This window comes from Rhinolophus sinicus, linkage group LG11 (assembly GCF_036562045.2).
Source record: "Rhinolophus sinicus isolate RSC01 linkage group LG11, ASM3656204v1, whole genome shotgun sequence".
Taxonomy (NCBI): Eukaryota; Metazoa; Chordata; class Mammalia; order Chiroptera; family Rhinolophidae; genus Rhinolophus; species Rhinolophus sinicus.
The window spans coordinates 15,016,139-15,028,182 of NC_133760.1; the positions used below are offsets into that span (position 1 = coordinate 15,016,139).

The 12,044-nt window shown below is 38.9% G+C and overlaps 1 protein-coding gene across 8 annotated transcripts; it reads right to left on the reverse strand.

Moving 5' to 3' along the window:
• Positions 1 to 816: 816 nt before the first annotated feature.
• Positions 817 to 9,887, reverse strand: LOC109433987 (uncharacterized). 8 transcript variants are annotated; one of them, XM_074315763.1, is made up of 7 exons: positions 9,569 to 9,762; positions 8,828 to 8,904; positions 5,870 to 5,927; positions 4,803 to 4,923; positions 4,454 to 4,552; positions 2,985 to 3,058; positions 817 to 2,762 (listed from the first exon to the last, which is right to left on the reverse strand). In XM_074315763.1, exons 4-7 carry the CDS (start codon positions 4,834 to 4,836, stop codon positions 1,587 to 1,589), a joined length of 1,383 nt encoding a protein of 460 aa, XP_074171864.1. In that variant the 5' UTR covers positions 4,837 to 4,923; positions 5,870 to 5,927; positions 8,828 to 8,904; positions 9,569 to 9,762; the 3' UTR covers positions 817 to 1,586. The 8 variants fall into 8 exon arrangements, with proteins under 8 accessions (XP_074171864.1, XP_074171863.1, XP_019566186.2 ...); XM_074315762.1 differs by lacking the exon at positions 5,870 to 5,927 and having other exon boundaries at positions 4,454 to 4,549; XM_019710627.2 differs by lacking the exon at positions 5,870 to 5,927.
• Positions 9,888 to 12,044: the final 2,157 nt, after the last annotated feature.

A 12,044-nucleotide genomic window follows, 5' to 3' on the forward strand; every position in this document is an offset into this window, starting at 1 on the left:
CAGTTGGTGAGAGCGGGAGCCCTTAACAAGGTTGCCGGTTCAATGCTCACATGGGATGGTGGGCTGCGCCCCCTGCAACTAAGATTGAAAACAGCAACTGGACTTGGAGCTGAGCTGCGCCCTCCACAACTAGATTGAAGGACAACGATTTGGAGCTGATGGGCCCTAGAAAAACACACTGTCCCCCAACACTCCCCAATTAAAAAAAAATTCCTCTTGTGTTACAGCTTTGGAAAGAAAAAAACAAAAAACTGGTAGGTGGACTGGAGCAGTAATGGGGACAGCTCCGGACTATTAATTTCAAGGTAAACCCCTGTAACTATGATCCAGGGATAGAGAGATGCTGGCTCTTGTTACTAGTGATGCTGCCAACAGTAATACCTCAAAAACACAAAACCTGAAACTAGACACTGGATCCTGGGAGTCCAGCTGCAGCAAACATGATAGAACTTGCTTATCTGCTCTGCTAGATTGACCCTGAGTGTGTGTGCGTGCACACAGCTACATAATTAGTACTCATCCCTTAGGATTCAGATTAAAAAGCATAGCCACAGTTAAGCCTGCTCTGATTTCTCATAGTATGTTGTTTCTTGGTTATGTTCTCACAGTACTTATAAACATTAACATGGATTAATTAATCCAACTGCAAATGGACTATGGATTATCCTTACCAAAATAATGGTATTTTTAGCACAAAGATCAGGCCATTTTTCTCTAAGTTTGCTAGTCTCCCACTAAAGGCTATAGTAAGGATGAACTTAATTCTTCAAGAGGAAATAGAAAGTTTTGCAAGAAATACCAGTGCCACAGTGAAAGTTTGTTACATAAAACTGATTTTTATTAGAAACCAAGAATTTTATTCACACCACTTTTTACTTCTTTTGCAACTTTAATTTTCAACTTTATAACATTTACTGGAGCCACTGGATGACTAAATATGTTCACATGCCCATTAACTGAAGGTAATTTCTATGTACAACTCAAGTAAAATTGTAAGCTACCTACATAAGAAATGCATATTAATTTATATACTTGTTTGCTCTCCTGTAGAAACATTTACAAGTAGCATCACTGCAAATATTTTAACATAATTCCTACATCCTTCAGGTTGTTCCAGCATTAATTTTCTGACATCTAGGAAAATAAGAACTCTTAGTGAACACTTGAATACATTTTTTACATAAGCTTTCTCTCCAGTTTGAGTTCTTTAATGTAGAAAGAGGGATGTACTTTAACTGAAGGACTATCCACAACTTTTATATTCACATTGCTTCTCTCCTGTACATATTTATACATGTCATATAAGAGATTCATATTGCTAATGTCTTTCCCATATTTGTTACATATATGTAACAGTGGATTTACTTATGTCAGTTAAGGGATTAATACTGCTAAAGGCATACTCACATTTATTGCCTTCATATAGTCCCTCTACAATGTGAAATCTGATGGACAATAAGGCATTGTACTATTGCTAAAGACCTTCCCATATTCATTACATTCATAAGACTTACCTCAAACATAAATTTTCTGATTTCGAATCAGGGAGGACCAATGGCTGAAGTGTATTATGATGAATACTGCATTCATACAGTTTCTCTCTTACATGATTTTTCACATGTATAGTAATTCATACGGCCTAAAGGCTTTTCCACACTTATTGCATTATGTATTCTCTGATGGGCAGTAAGATTTGAGCCTTTGCTAAAAGCTTTCCCACATTCATTACATTTATATGGCTTTTCTCCAGTATGAATTCTCTGATGTACAGTAAGGTTTGAACTACAACTGAAGGTCTTCCCACATTTAATACATTCATAGGGTTTCTCTCCAGTATGAATTCTGTGATGTTGAAGCAGGGATGACCTATGACTGAAGGCTTTCCCACATATACTGCATTCATAAGGTTTCAATCTAGTGTGATTTCTCAAATGCATATTCAGTGATTCAGGTTGGTTGAAGGATTTCCGGCATTTTTGACATTCAAAGGGTTTTTCTTCAGTATGAATACTCTGATGCTGAATAAGAAATGAGAGGCTACTAAAGACTTTTAGACATTTGTTGCATTCGAACTGTTTCTCTATCATGTGAATTCTTTGATGTCGAGTAAGGTGTGAGCTACAGCAAAAGGCTTTTCCACATTCACTACATTCGTAAGGTTTCTCTCCAGTATGAATTTTCTGATGGTGAATGAGAGATGACCTATGAATGAAGGCCTTCCCACATATTCGACACTCATAGAGTTTTTCTTGAGTATGAATTCTCAGATGTTCAATGAGATGTGAAACACGACTGAAAGACTTTCCACAGTGCATACATTCATATGGTTTCTCTCCAGTATGAGTGCTTTGATGATTAGTAAGTGATGAGACATGGCTGAAGGCCTTCCCACATTCAATACATTTGTAAGGTTTCTCTCCACTATGGCTTATCTGATGTCGAGTAAGGGATGAGCCATGGCTAAAAGTCTTCCCACATTCACGACATTCATAGGGTTTCTCTCCTGTATGAATTCTCCAATGGCGATTAAGGATTGATTGTTTGCCAAAGGCTTTCCCACATTCACTGCATGTATAGACCTTCTCTCTATTATAAGTCTGGTGAAGTGTAAGAGATTTGCTCTGGCTGAAGGCTGCCACACTTTCATTAAAATTCAAAAGTTTCTTCCCACCATTGATATCCTCATTTTTTATAAATGACTTTTTCGGTAAGCTCTTCTTAAATATATCATGTTTACGTGATTTCCCTTCAGCAGAAATTCTCTGTGGTTCAGAAAGAACAGACTTTAAATTTAAATGGAAGATGCTTCTAAATGTATATTTGTAAACATTTTCCCCAGTAGAAGTTTCTCTAATAGTGAGAGTCACTGATCTGAAACGTTCTACCTGATTTTCATGCTTCCCCTCCAACTTCTCTATATATTCCCAGTCCTTGTTAAAATTTGAAAATTCATGACTTTGTTTTATAATTTTTTCTGCTATTACCGTTTGGGATGAATCTTCATCATAAATATCCTCCTTTGTTGATAATTCCTTGTTTCCCCATCTTGATTCCCAATCTGAAATATATCAAGAAAGCAAAACACTGCTTTTTCTGTACTTCCTGAAAATAAATTTCTATGATAGAAATAGAATTGGATTAAAAAATAAAGGTCTACCCTGACCTCCCAGAAAACACATGGCTCTGACAACTCTCAAATATTCAATGATTTCTGAACACAGTTCAAGTAGAGCACAGAGAATAATACAGACAGCTCACAGAGGCAGGCACAGAGTGTAATAAAGAACCTGGGTTATATATAAGCAATCAGTATGTGGAAAAAATGCAACTATCAGAAAGACAATGTGGAAGGCATTCTGGAATCCAAACCCAACATTTTGTGCCTATATATTTATGTGAAAGAACACATCTGTCTCACAGCCTTGGTACTCCAACGTTCAATCAATCTCAATTTGCTGTCAGATTAGTATACTTAAAATGCAAAATGTGGGCCAGCCCGGTGGCTCAGGCGGTTAGAGCTCCGTGCTCCTAACTCCGAAGGCTGCCAGTTCGATTCCCACATGGGCCAGTGGGCTCTCAAAGCCAAGGTTGCCGGTTCGACTCCCGCAAGGGATGGTGGGCTGTGCCCCCTGCAACTAGCAACAGCAACTGGACCTGGAGCTGAGCTGCGCCCTCCACAACTAAGACAAAGAACAACAACTTGAAGCTGAACAGAACCCTCCACAACTAAGATTGAAAGGACAACAACTTGACTTGGAAAAAAGTCCTAGAAGTACACCCTGTTCCCCAATAAAGTCCTGTTCCCCTTCCCCAATAAAAAAATCTTAAAAAAAAAAAAAAAAAAGAACTTAAAGACATGAAAAAAAAAATGCAAAATGTATAGTGCTGCATTAAAATTACAATGACAGCAAAATAATCTAAATATACTTTATGGCTCACAAAAATTTAGGCTTTTGTGAGTTTATGGAAGATCTGTGTGAAATCATATTATTTATTGGACATTAGAAAATATTGTTCTTAGAAAACTTCTTATACATTACTTACTTCCTCTAACACTTATGTTTGTATTTAATCTTTGAAGCTCAGCCTTAAGTTGACAAGTGATTTTTCCATCTAATTGACATCTTTCTTAACCTAAAACCACCAGTATATTTTTCCTTAAGTGGACTTAAAAAGAGTAATTTGTCTTATTTTGTTTCAAATAAAGTAACACTTTGAATTATTATAATGGCAAAACCCTCCACTTTTGATTAGATGACATGACTAATACAGAAAATAATTTGGGATGGAGGAATGGTCATTTTGAAATCTAAGCTAAGGATCCCTCAATTTTTGTTACATTTGGGAATCTCTGAAAACAGTCACCCTAAAATATCCTAAAATGCCCCCCCACACATCCTTTCTACAAGCATCTTTAACAAAGACCTGATTTGCTTGATTCACCATGATTTACCTGGAAACATAGCTTTTGTCAGTGTTTTCTCCACCATCCAAGGTTCTTTCCCATCCTCCAATAAAGTGATCACATATGGCTTAGGTATGGAAAGACCTGCTTACAGGAAAAATATGGAACTTGTGTAAGCTGTGGTCCTCAAAGAGGATAAGCCGTCATCACAAAAGGGACCAAAGAAAGGTCTGAAGGATGTCCACTTAAATGGGGATAAGCTTCAGGCACAACAGAGCTACAAACTTCCTTGGGAACATGGAACAGAAATTCAGCCATTTACCCAGGAGAATTTCCATTAATTCAGAGCGGCAAAAGAAAGCTCTCCCCCACTGAGGAAAAGGGGAGATATGCTTACCTAGAGAGACTAGAGTCTCGTAATTCTGAACCATCACATCCTTGTATAAATCCCTCTGAGCAGAATCTAGCCATCCCCACTCTTCATGAGAGAAGTCTATGGCCACATCACTAAATGTTACCTGAAATAATAAACATATTTAGGCTCAACCATAGCCCAGGTCTCTTCTGTCACTGGACAAGGGATAAAATTACCCTGGTTGTAGAAAAAAGGGAACAAGATTCAGCAGTTGTGATAATAATCAGAAATCTGATCTAATTTATGTAATAATTGGATAATTATGTTTTTGGTATTGTACCATAAGCATGAGAGACAAATAGTAAGAGCTTTGCTTCAGGAGAGTTAATTTGTTAGGGAACAGAATTATAAAAATTTTTAAAAATCAGCATTCAACATTAGACAGCACATAGTCAAGTGCTTAGTTATGTTTCTTATAGCTACATGCTAGGTAAATAATAAAAAAATGAAGATCCACCACAGTTCAAAAAAATATCCAATGGGTCAGAAAAAAAACACTTTTATATTAAAGATAGACACACATAACTAATCTATAAACAAAAAAGAAAAGCATTTATGGCATATACTTAAAATATGTATGATAATCAATCTATAATTAAAATAATTTGAGACCCTCTGGCAAGAAAACTAAAGGATGGTTTCATGCGATTGGTAGTCCCTGAATAGGACCTTAAAGTAAGGTTAAAGAATAAAAGGGTCATGCTCGCTTCGGCAGCACATATACTAAGAATAAAAGGGCACACTTCAAGGAAAATATTCTAAGGAAATAGATTTCTTCTCAAGAGTACTCATTCATGGTATTATTTAAAACAGTGAAACTTTAGAAAAAGCTTAAATGTTCAATAACAGCTTACTGGTTAGTCAAATTATAATATGTGCAAAAATGTATGCATTTAAAATGGCATTATTACTATCTTTCATTGGCAAAACAGACATTGTTTGGCTATGGTAAATTTTTCATTCCACAAGTGGTTGATTCAATATCCTATTACTTAATTGGGGTATGTTTACCAGTGACACTGGTCTTTAGTTCCACACTGAGAATTTACCTTTGTCAGGTGTTGGGAAAATAATTAAAAACTGTATCTGTCAAGCAGAAAATCCTCTCTACAATGTAGAAAAGAGACAGGTTTTATTACTGAATAAGCATTAAACCAGACTGTAATGCACGTGATAGGCAATCACTAATGAGATGCCAAAGACAGAAAGAAATCTCACCCTTTCACAAAGCCAGGCAGATACAATCCATTACATACATGCTTTCAAAATAAATGATAACTTGTCTTTCAGTAAGAGGATTTGACAGCATCATTTGCTATACATAGTTCATCCTAAATTTACCTGGTAATAAGAAAAAATAAAACCTCTCTTATCTTTATGATAAGCACATAGTTTCAACTTGGAGCCAGGATCCTAGGCTAAAACTCCCACACAAACAGGTAGTTAAAGGGAGCATCTTACTTCATATTTGCCTTTCAAAGAGATGGATCCAAAGCCCTAAGAAAGACTTTACTGCCTTGGAAAATTGGCAGAGACTTATTTCACTTTGAAAAAGATTTACAAGCCTCTCAAGGGCAGGGGGAAAGGATTTACAATTATAGGTTTTTCTCAAGGAAATACTCTAAGAAAATGGGAAGGGGGAGTCTTTTCCCTTTTGTACCAGGGAAAATTCTTTTTTCCATTCGTATTTACTCTTACCAACACTATGTTAAATGCATAAAACACTAGGTTTTATTTCACCAAGGCAAAGATATTTCATATTTTAAGTTTTGAACGCATTAATGAATGCCACTGTATTAAAAGTCTAAAGAAGAAACCTCATTAACTAACACTCTTTGCTCTTTATTTAGATCACGTTTCTCAACCTTGGCATTATTCACATTTTAGGTTGTATAATCCTCATATTGTGGAGAGCTGTCCTGTGCACTATAGGATGTTTAGCAGCATCCCTAACCTCTATCCGTTAGATGCTAGTAGCAACTCCCCTCCTCGCTAGGGTTGTGACAACCAAAAATTTTCTAAATATCACCAAATGCCCCCTATCGGTAGGGTCAAGAAGGACAAAATCTCCTGTTCGAGAACCACTGCTTTAGAAAATTTTTGCAGTTCCTTGGAAGACTCTCTTAGGCATCTCTACCTGTACTCCGTTCAGTATAACTTCACTTCCACCTCTGCCTCCCAGGTACTATGGGCCACCAAAACCAGTTCCGGCCTTGCTTCCCCAGGGATGCTTCAACTCTTTCTTCCCCGTCAATTGCCTGGGTAACCTGGGATGTTCGTCCATCTTTGTCCACAGGAGAACTTAGGATATTTGTCCTAGCACCTACCATAATTTCTTATGCTTTCTTACTTTTCTACAGGTTCTACACTGCTCAATACAGTAACCACTAGCCACATTTGGCTATATACATTTAAATTAAAAATTAAATAAAATAAAAAATCCAATGTCTCAGTCACTCTAATAATCATAGTTCAAGTACTCAATAGTCACATGGGGCAGGTGGCTACCATGCTAGACAGCACACATTTAGAGTATTTCCACCACTGTAGACAATTCTCTTAGACAGTACTGCACATGAAGTCCTGCATGTCAGTGTGACTCAAACCTAGGGAAGACTCTTCCTAACAGGTACTCCATTAGTGTGTAGGAAATGAATCAATGAATGATTTTGGCAATCAATTCATTTTAGCTTTTACTTCAAAAAACAAAAGTTCTTTCAATTCTAATTATCAAATACTCCCAAGAAACCAGACTTTGCCCAACATGCACATCTGCCACTCATACCTTCTGTGCAAGCTTCACCTTCCACCCCATGATTCTGCCCACCATTTTTTCATCACTCATTCACTCAACAACTATTTCCTAGGCATCTGTTTTTGTGCCAGGTACCACTCTGGGTACTGAAGATAAAACAGCCAACAAAAAAGAAAAAACCTCCCTCCCAGTGGGAGGAGACAAACCATGAGCATATGTATATACTAAACACATACTGTATCAGCTAGTGAGTGATTTAAGTACTATGGAAAACAGCAGAACAGTGATGGAAGGGTGAAAGTGACAGTTGAAAGAAGGTGACTGACAATTTTAAATAGGTGTTTGGGGAAGCTTTACTGAGAAAGCAACCAATGAGCAAAAATATAGAGAAGGTAAGAATACAAGCTTATGCATATATCTGGGGAAAGAATATTCCAAGCAGATGGGACAGCAACTTCCAAGGCCCGGAGGCAGGAGCCAGTGTGGCTGGGGCCTACGGGGAACAAGGAGACAGAGAAGAAAGACGAGATCAGAGAGGTCATAGAGAGCCCAATTGGATAAAGCTTTTTAAGTCACTACAGAACTCTGACTTCTATTCTGAGTTAAGGCAAGCGAAGAGTTTTAAGCTGAGGAATAAGATTGTATATAACAAAAGGATCACTGTGACAGCTGTACTGAGACGAGACTGAAGAGAGTCAAGAGCAGAAGCAGGGAACCCCGCTAGGAGGCTACTGAAATCTAGGTTGGCTTGGATCAGGGTGACAGTGGTGGTGGCAGTGACACGGTAACCAATAGTCAGATTCTGTACATATCCTGTATATATTTTAGAACCAACTATAGTGTCTGAATGTGAGTTATAAGAGAAAGGGAGAAATCAAAATGACTCCAAACGTCTCTTGACTTGAATAACTGAAAGGATTGATATACCACTGAGACCACATGATACAACTTTGACAACCATAAAGCAAATAACCTAAATTCCCAACTTGAATTTTGAACTGTAATTGTATAAAGTTCCGTCCAAGACTCTACAGAGGCTTCTAGCAAGAAACTGGTGGAAAAGATGAGAAACTGAGAAGATAATACTTTGGAGTTCTTCTGCAGGCCCCATCCTTTGTTATAACGAAAGAAATCATGGATCCAGTCCCTAAACGGACATTGTTAAGTGGGAAATGGTAGGAGAAGCAAAGCAAACACTCAAGAGTCCTAATCAGAAGGTGTTTCAGGAAGATTTGGGGACATATTAACTTACCTGGAACATGACTTCGCAATTTCCAATCGTCAACACCGTCGTCTTCCCAGGCTCTTTTCTTACAGAAGGGTACTGTCCTAAGGGAGATCAAGAACAGGAAAAAGCAGTTACGAAAAACCATGCTTATCTTGCAGCTCTGGGCCACAACTGCACTGGAAAAGCACAGTGGGAATCACTTTCTAGGGATCTGATCTTTCTCTGAACTAAGAGAGTGTTCCTTGGGATGATGCAACCGTTTACCGGGTGCCACCCGCGTGTAAATCAGCTTTTATATACATAAGAGACAAATTCATAAAAAAACAGTAATAATGTTAAATGTGCGCTCGTTTAATCTTCACTACTTTACGCAGGTGGGCATTCACATTATTCCAGATTTCCTTTTTAAACGATGAAAAAACTGAAACTTGGCGATACTGAAGCAATTTGTTCAAGGTGATACAACTAGAGAGCCCCCGCTTCATGACTGGATAACAAAAACAATTGTAGATGGCGTTTTCTTTCAGTACGTACTATGTACATTCACTCCCCCACTTTCTTTCCGCGAAGCTTTATGAGGTAAGAGGTAGGGCCATCCTGAGGTCCCTTTTACAAGCGCAGGACAGAGAGGCCCATAAAGCTATGGCCCTGCTTGGGCTCACATGGAGGGTAGACCCTGGGATCAGCAAGAGCTGGCGGCAGTGCCCAGCGCCCAGCACCGTTAGCCTGAGGCCGGCCCGCCGCCCTCCCCGGACCCACACTTGCCCGAATCCTCAGCGGTCCGGAGGCCCGAGCGGGGACGTCCAGGGCTCGCACCTCCGCGTACGGGACGCGCCGGGTCGCTGTGAGCCAACAATGGCCGCCGCCTTCGCGGAAACTGCACTGCCCCGAGTCCTTCCAACTTCCAGGACGGAGAATTCCGCCGCCTGGTCCAAGACTACCGCGTGGTGGACCAAGGACGGAGCGCACACTAGAGCGGCATTTCTCATACTCCTCGGTGTCAGGCACACAAGTTACCGGCGCCTCGCTGGTCGCCTCCTGCAAAACCACATTTCCCAGAAGTCCCCGTGGCAGCGCGTGGTCTCCGAGCACCGCGAGAACTACTGCGTCGGCTTTCTAAGAAACTTCTCCACCTGGAGTTGTCCTGGCAGAGTATCTCATCAGGACATGCACGCAGAGTATGGAGAAGACAACCCTCGCCTGTGTTGAACACTGCTACCCTACACTTGCATTGTAAAGACAATGGCATCTGAACCACGAAACTACACTTCTCAGAAAACTATGTGGGTGAAAGATTTTTGGGTCATTTGTCTGCTGGCACTCATGTTCTCCTGCCTGGAGATGGGCAGTCATTAGCTGGTGGTGGATGAGAACTGGCCTCTACTAAAAAGGACCCCTCATGCACTGTTGGTGGGAGTGTAAATTGGTACAGCCACTATGGAAAACAGTATGGAGGTTCCTTAAAAAATTAAGAATAGAATTACCATGTGACCCAGCAATCCCTCTCCTGGGTTTCTACCACAAAAATCTGAAAATATTTATCCATAAAGATATATGTACTGCGATGTTCATTGCAGCATTATTTATAGTGGCCAAGACATGGAAATAACCAAAGTGTCCTTCAATAGATGATTGGATAAAGGAGATGTGGTATATACACATGATGGAATACTACTCTGCCATAAAAAAGATGAAATACTGCCATTTGCAACAACATGGATGGACCTTGAGATTATTATGCTAAGAAAAAGTCAAGAACCATATGATTTCACTCAAATGTGGGATATAAAACTAAAGGGAACAAAGGAGCAAGACAAACAAAAACTCATAGACACAGACAACAGTTTAGTGGTTACCAAAGGGTAAGGTGAAGGGGGGGTGAGGTGGTAGAAGAGGGTAAAAGGGGTCAAATATATGGTGATGGAAGGAGAACTGACTCTGGGTGGTGAGCACACAATGTGATACATGGATGATGTATTATAAAATTGTACATTTGAAACCTATGTAGTTTTGTTGACCATTGTCACCCCCACAAATTTAATTTTAAAAAAAGAATTAAAATTTTTTCACTATCCACATAATGCACATTTCTTGTCATTATTACTCAAGTTTTTAGTGGACATTTAAAGATGTGAAATAAGTGCAGTTGACCCTCGAACAACACAGCGGATTACAGGTGCCAACCCCCTCACACATATATAGTCAAATATCTGCATATAATTTGACTCCCCAGAAACTTAACTACTAGTAGCCTACTGTTGACCAGAAGTCTAACTAATAACATAAGCAGCCGATTAACACACATTCTGTATGTTATATGTATTATATACTGTGTTCTTATAATAAAGTAAGCTAGAGAAAATGAAATAAAATCATAGAAAGAGAAAATACACTTCCAGTATTTATTTTAAAAATTCGTGTATAACTGGACCCACACAGTTCAAACCCGTGTCATTCAAGGGTCAACTGTATTTTAAATATATTTTCATATGTTTGATGCTAAGATATATAAAGCCTTGATTTTTTAATATATTTTTTGTATTTGGGCATCATATATTCTACTAAATTTTGATTTAATCCTCTTCACTTAAAAAGAAAGGTATTGCATTATCTAAAAATAAAATTGTTTAATGATTTGCTTTACAGTCTTTATATTTTCATTTTCATTATTGTTTGGGGTAGGCTGGAATATTTTTATGGGTTTTTTTCCAGTTTTTTTTGGAGGGGCCTGCAACGTTTTTGAATATTTGCTATGGTAGTGGTCATTATAGCTTGCTCCTCATTGAAATGCAACTGAATCTTCAGCTTCAATATCCTAATACTGAATGGCTCTTACACTTAATAATCTAGTTTGGTTATGGTCGATTATTCTGTTAGTATTATACTCTGACATAGGTCATCCATATTATATCTTGAACACCAGCATTTTCATTCAAATTCATTTATAGACTGTATAAAATATTTAGTCATTAGTGGAACATTTGACCAGAGAGAGTGCAGAAAGATATTCTAGCACAGACAAAACAGAAATGGCATAAGAACAAGATACATATGGATATGGATATTTAAAGAACTGATGTGGGGCCAGCCCAGTGACTCAGGTGGTTGGAGCTCCGTGCTCCTAACTCCAAAGGCTGCCGGTTCGATTCCCACGTGGGCCAGTGGGCTGTCAACCACAAGGTTGCCGGTTCAACTCCTCGAGGCCTGCAAGGGATGGTGGGCTCTGCCCCCTGCAACTAAG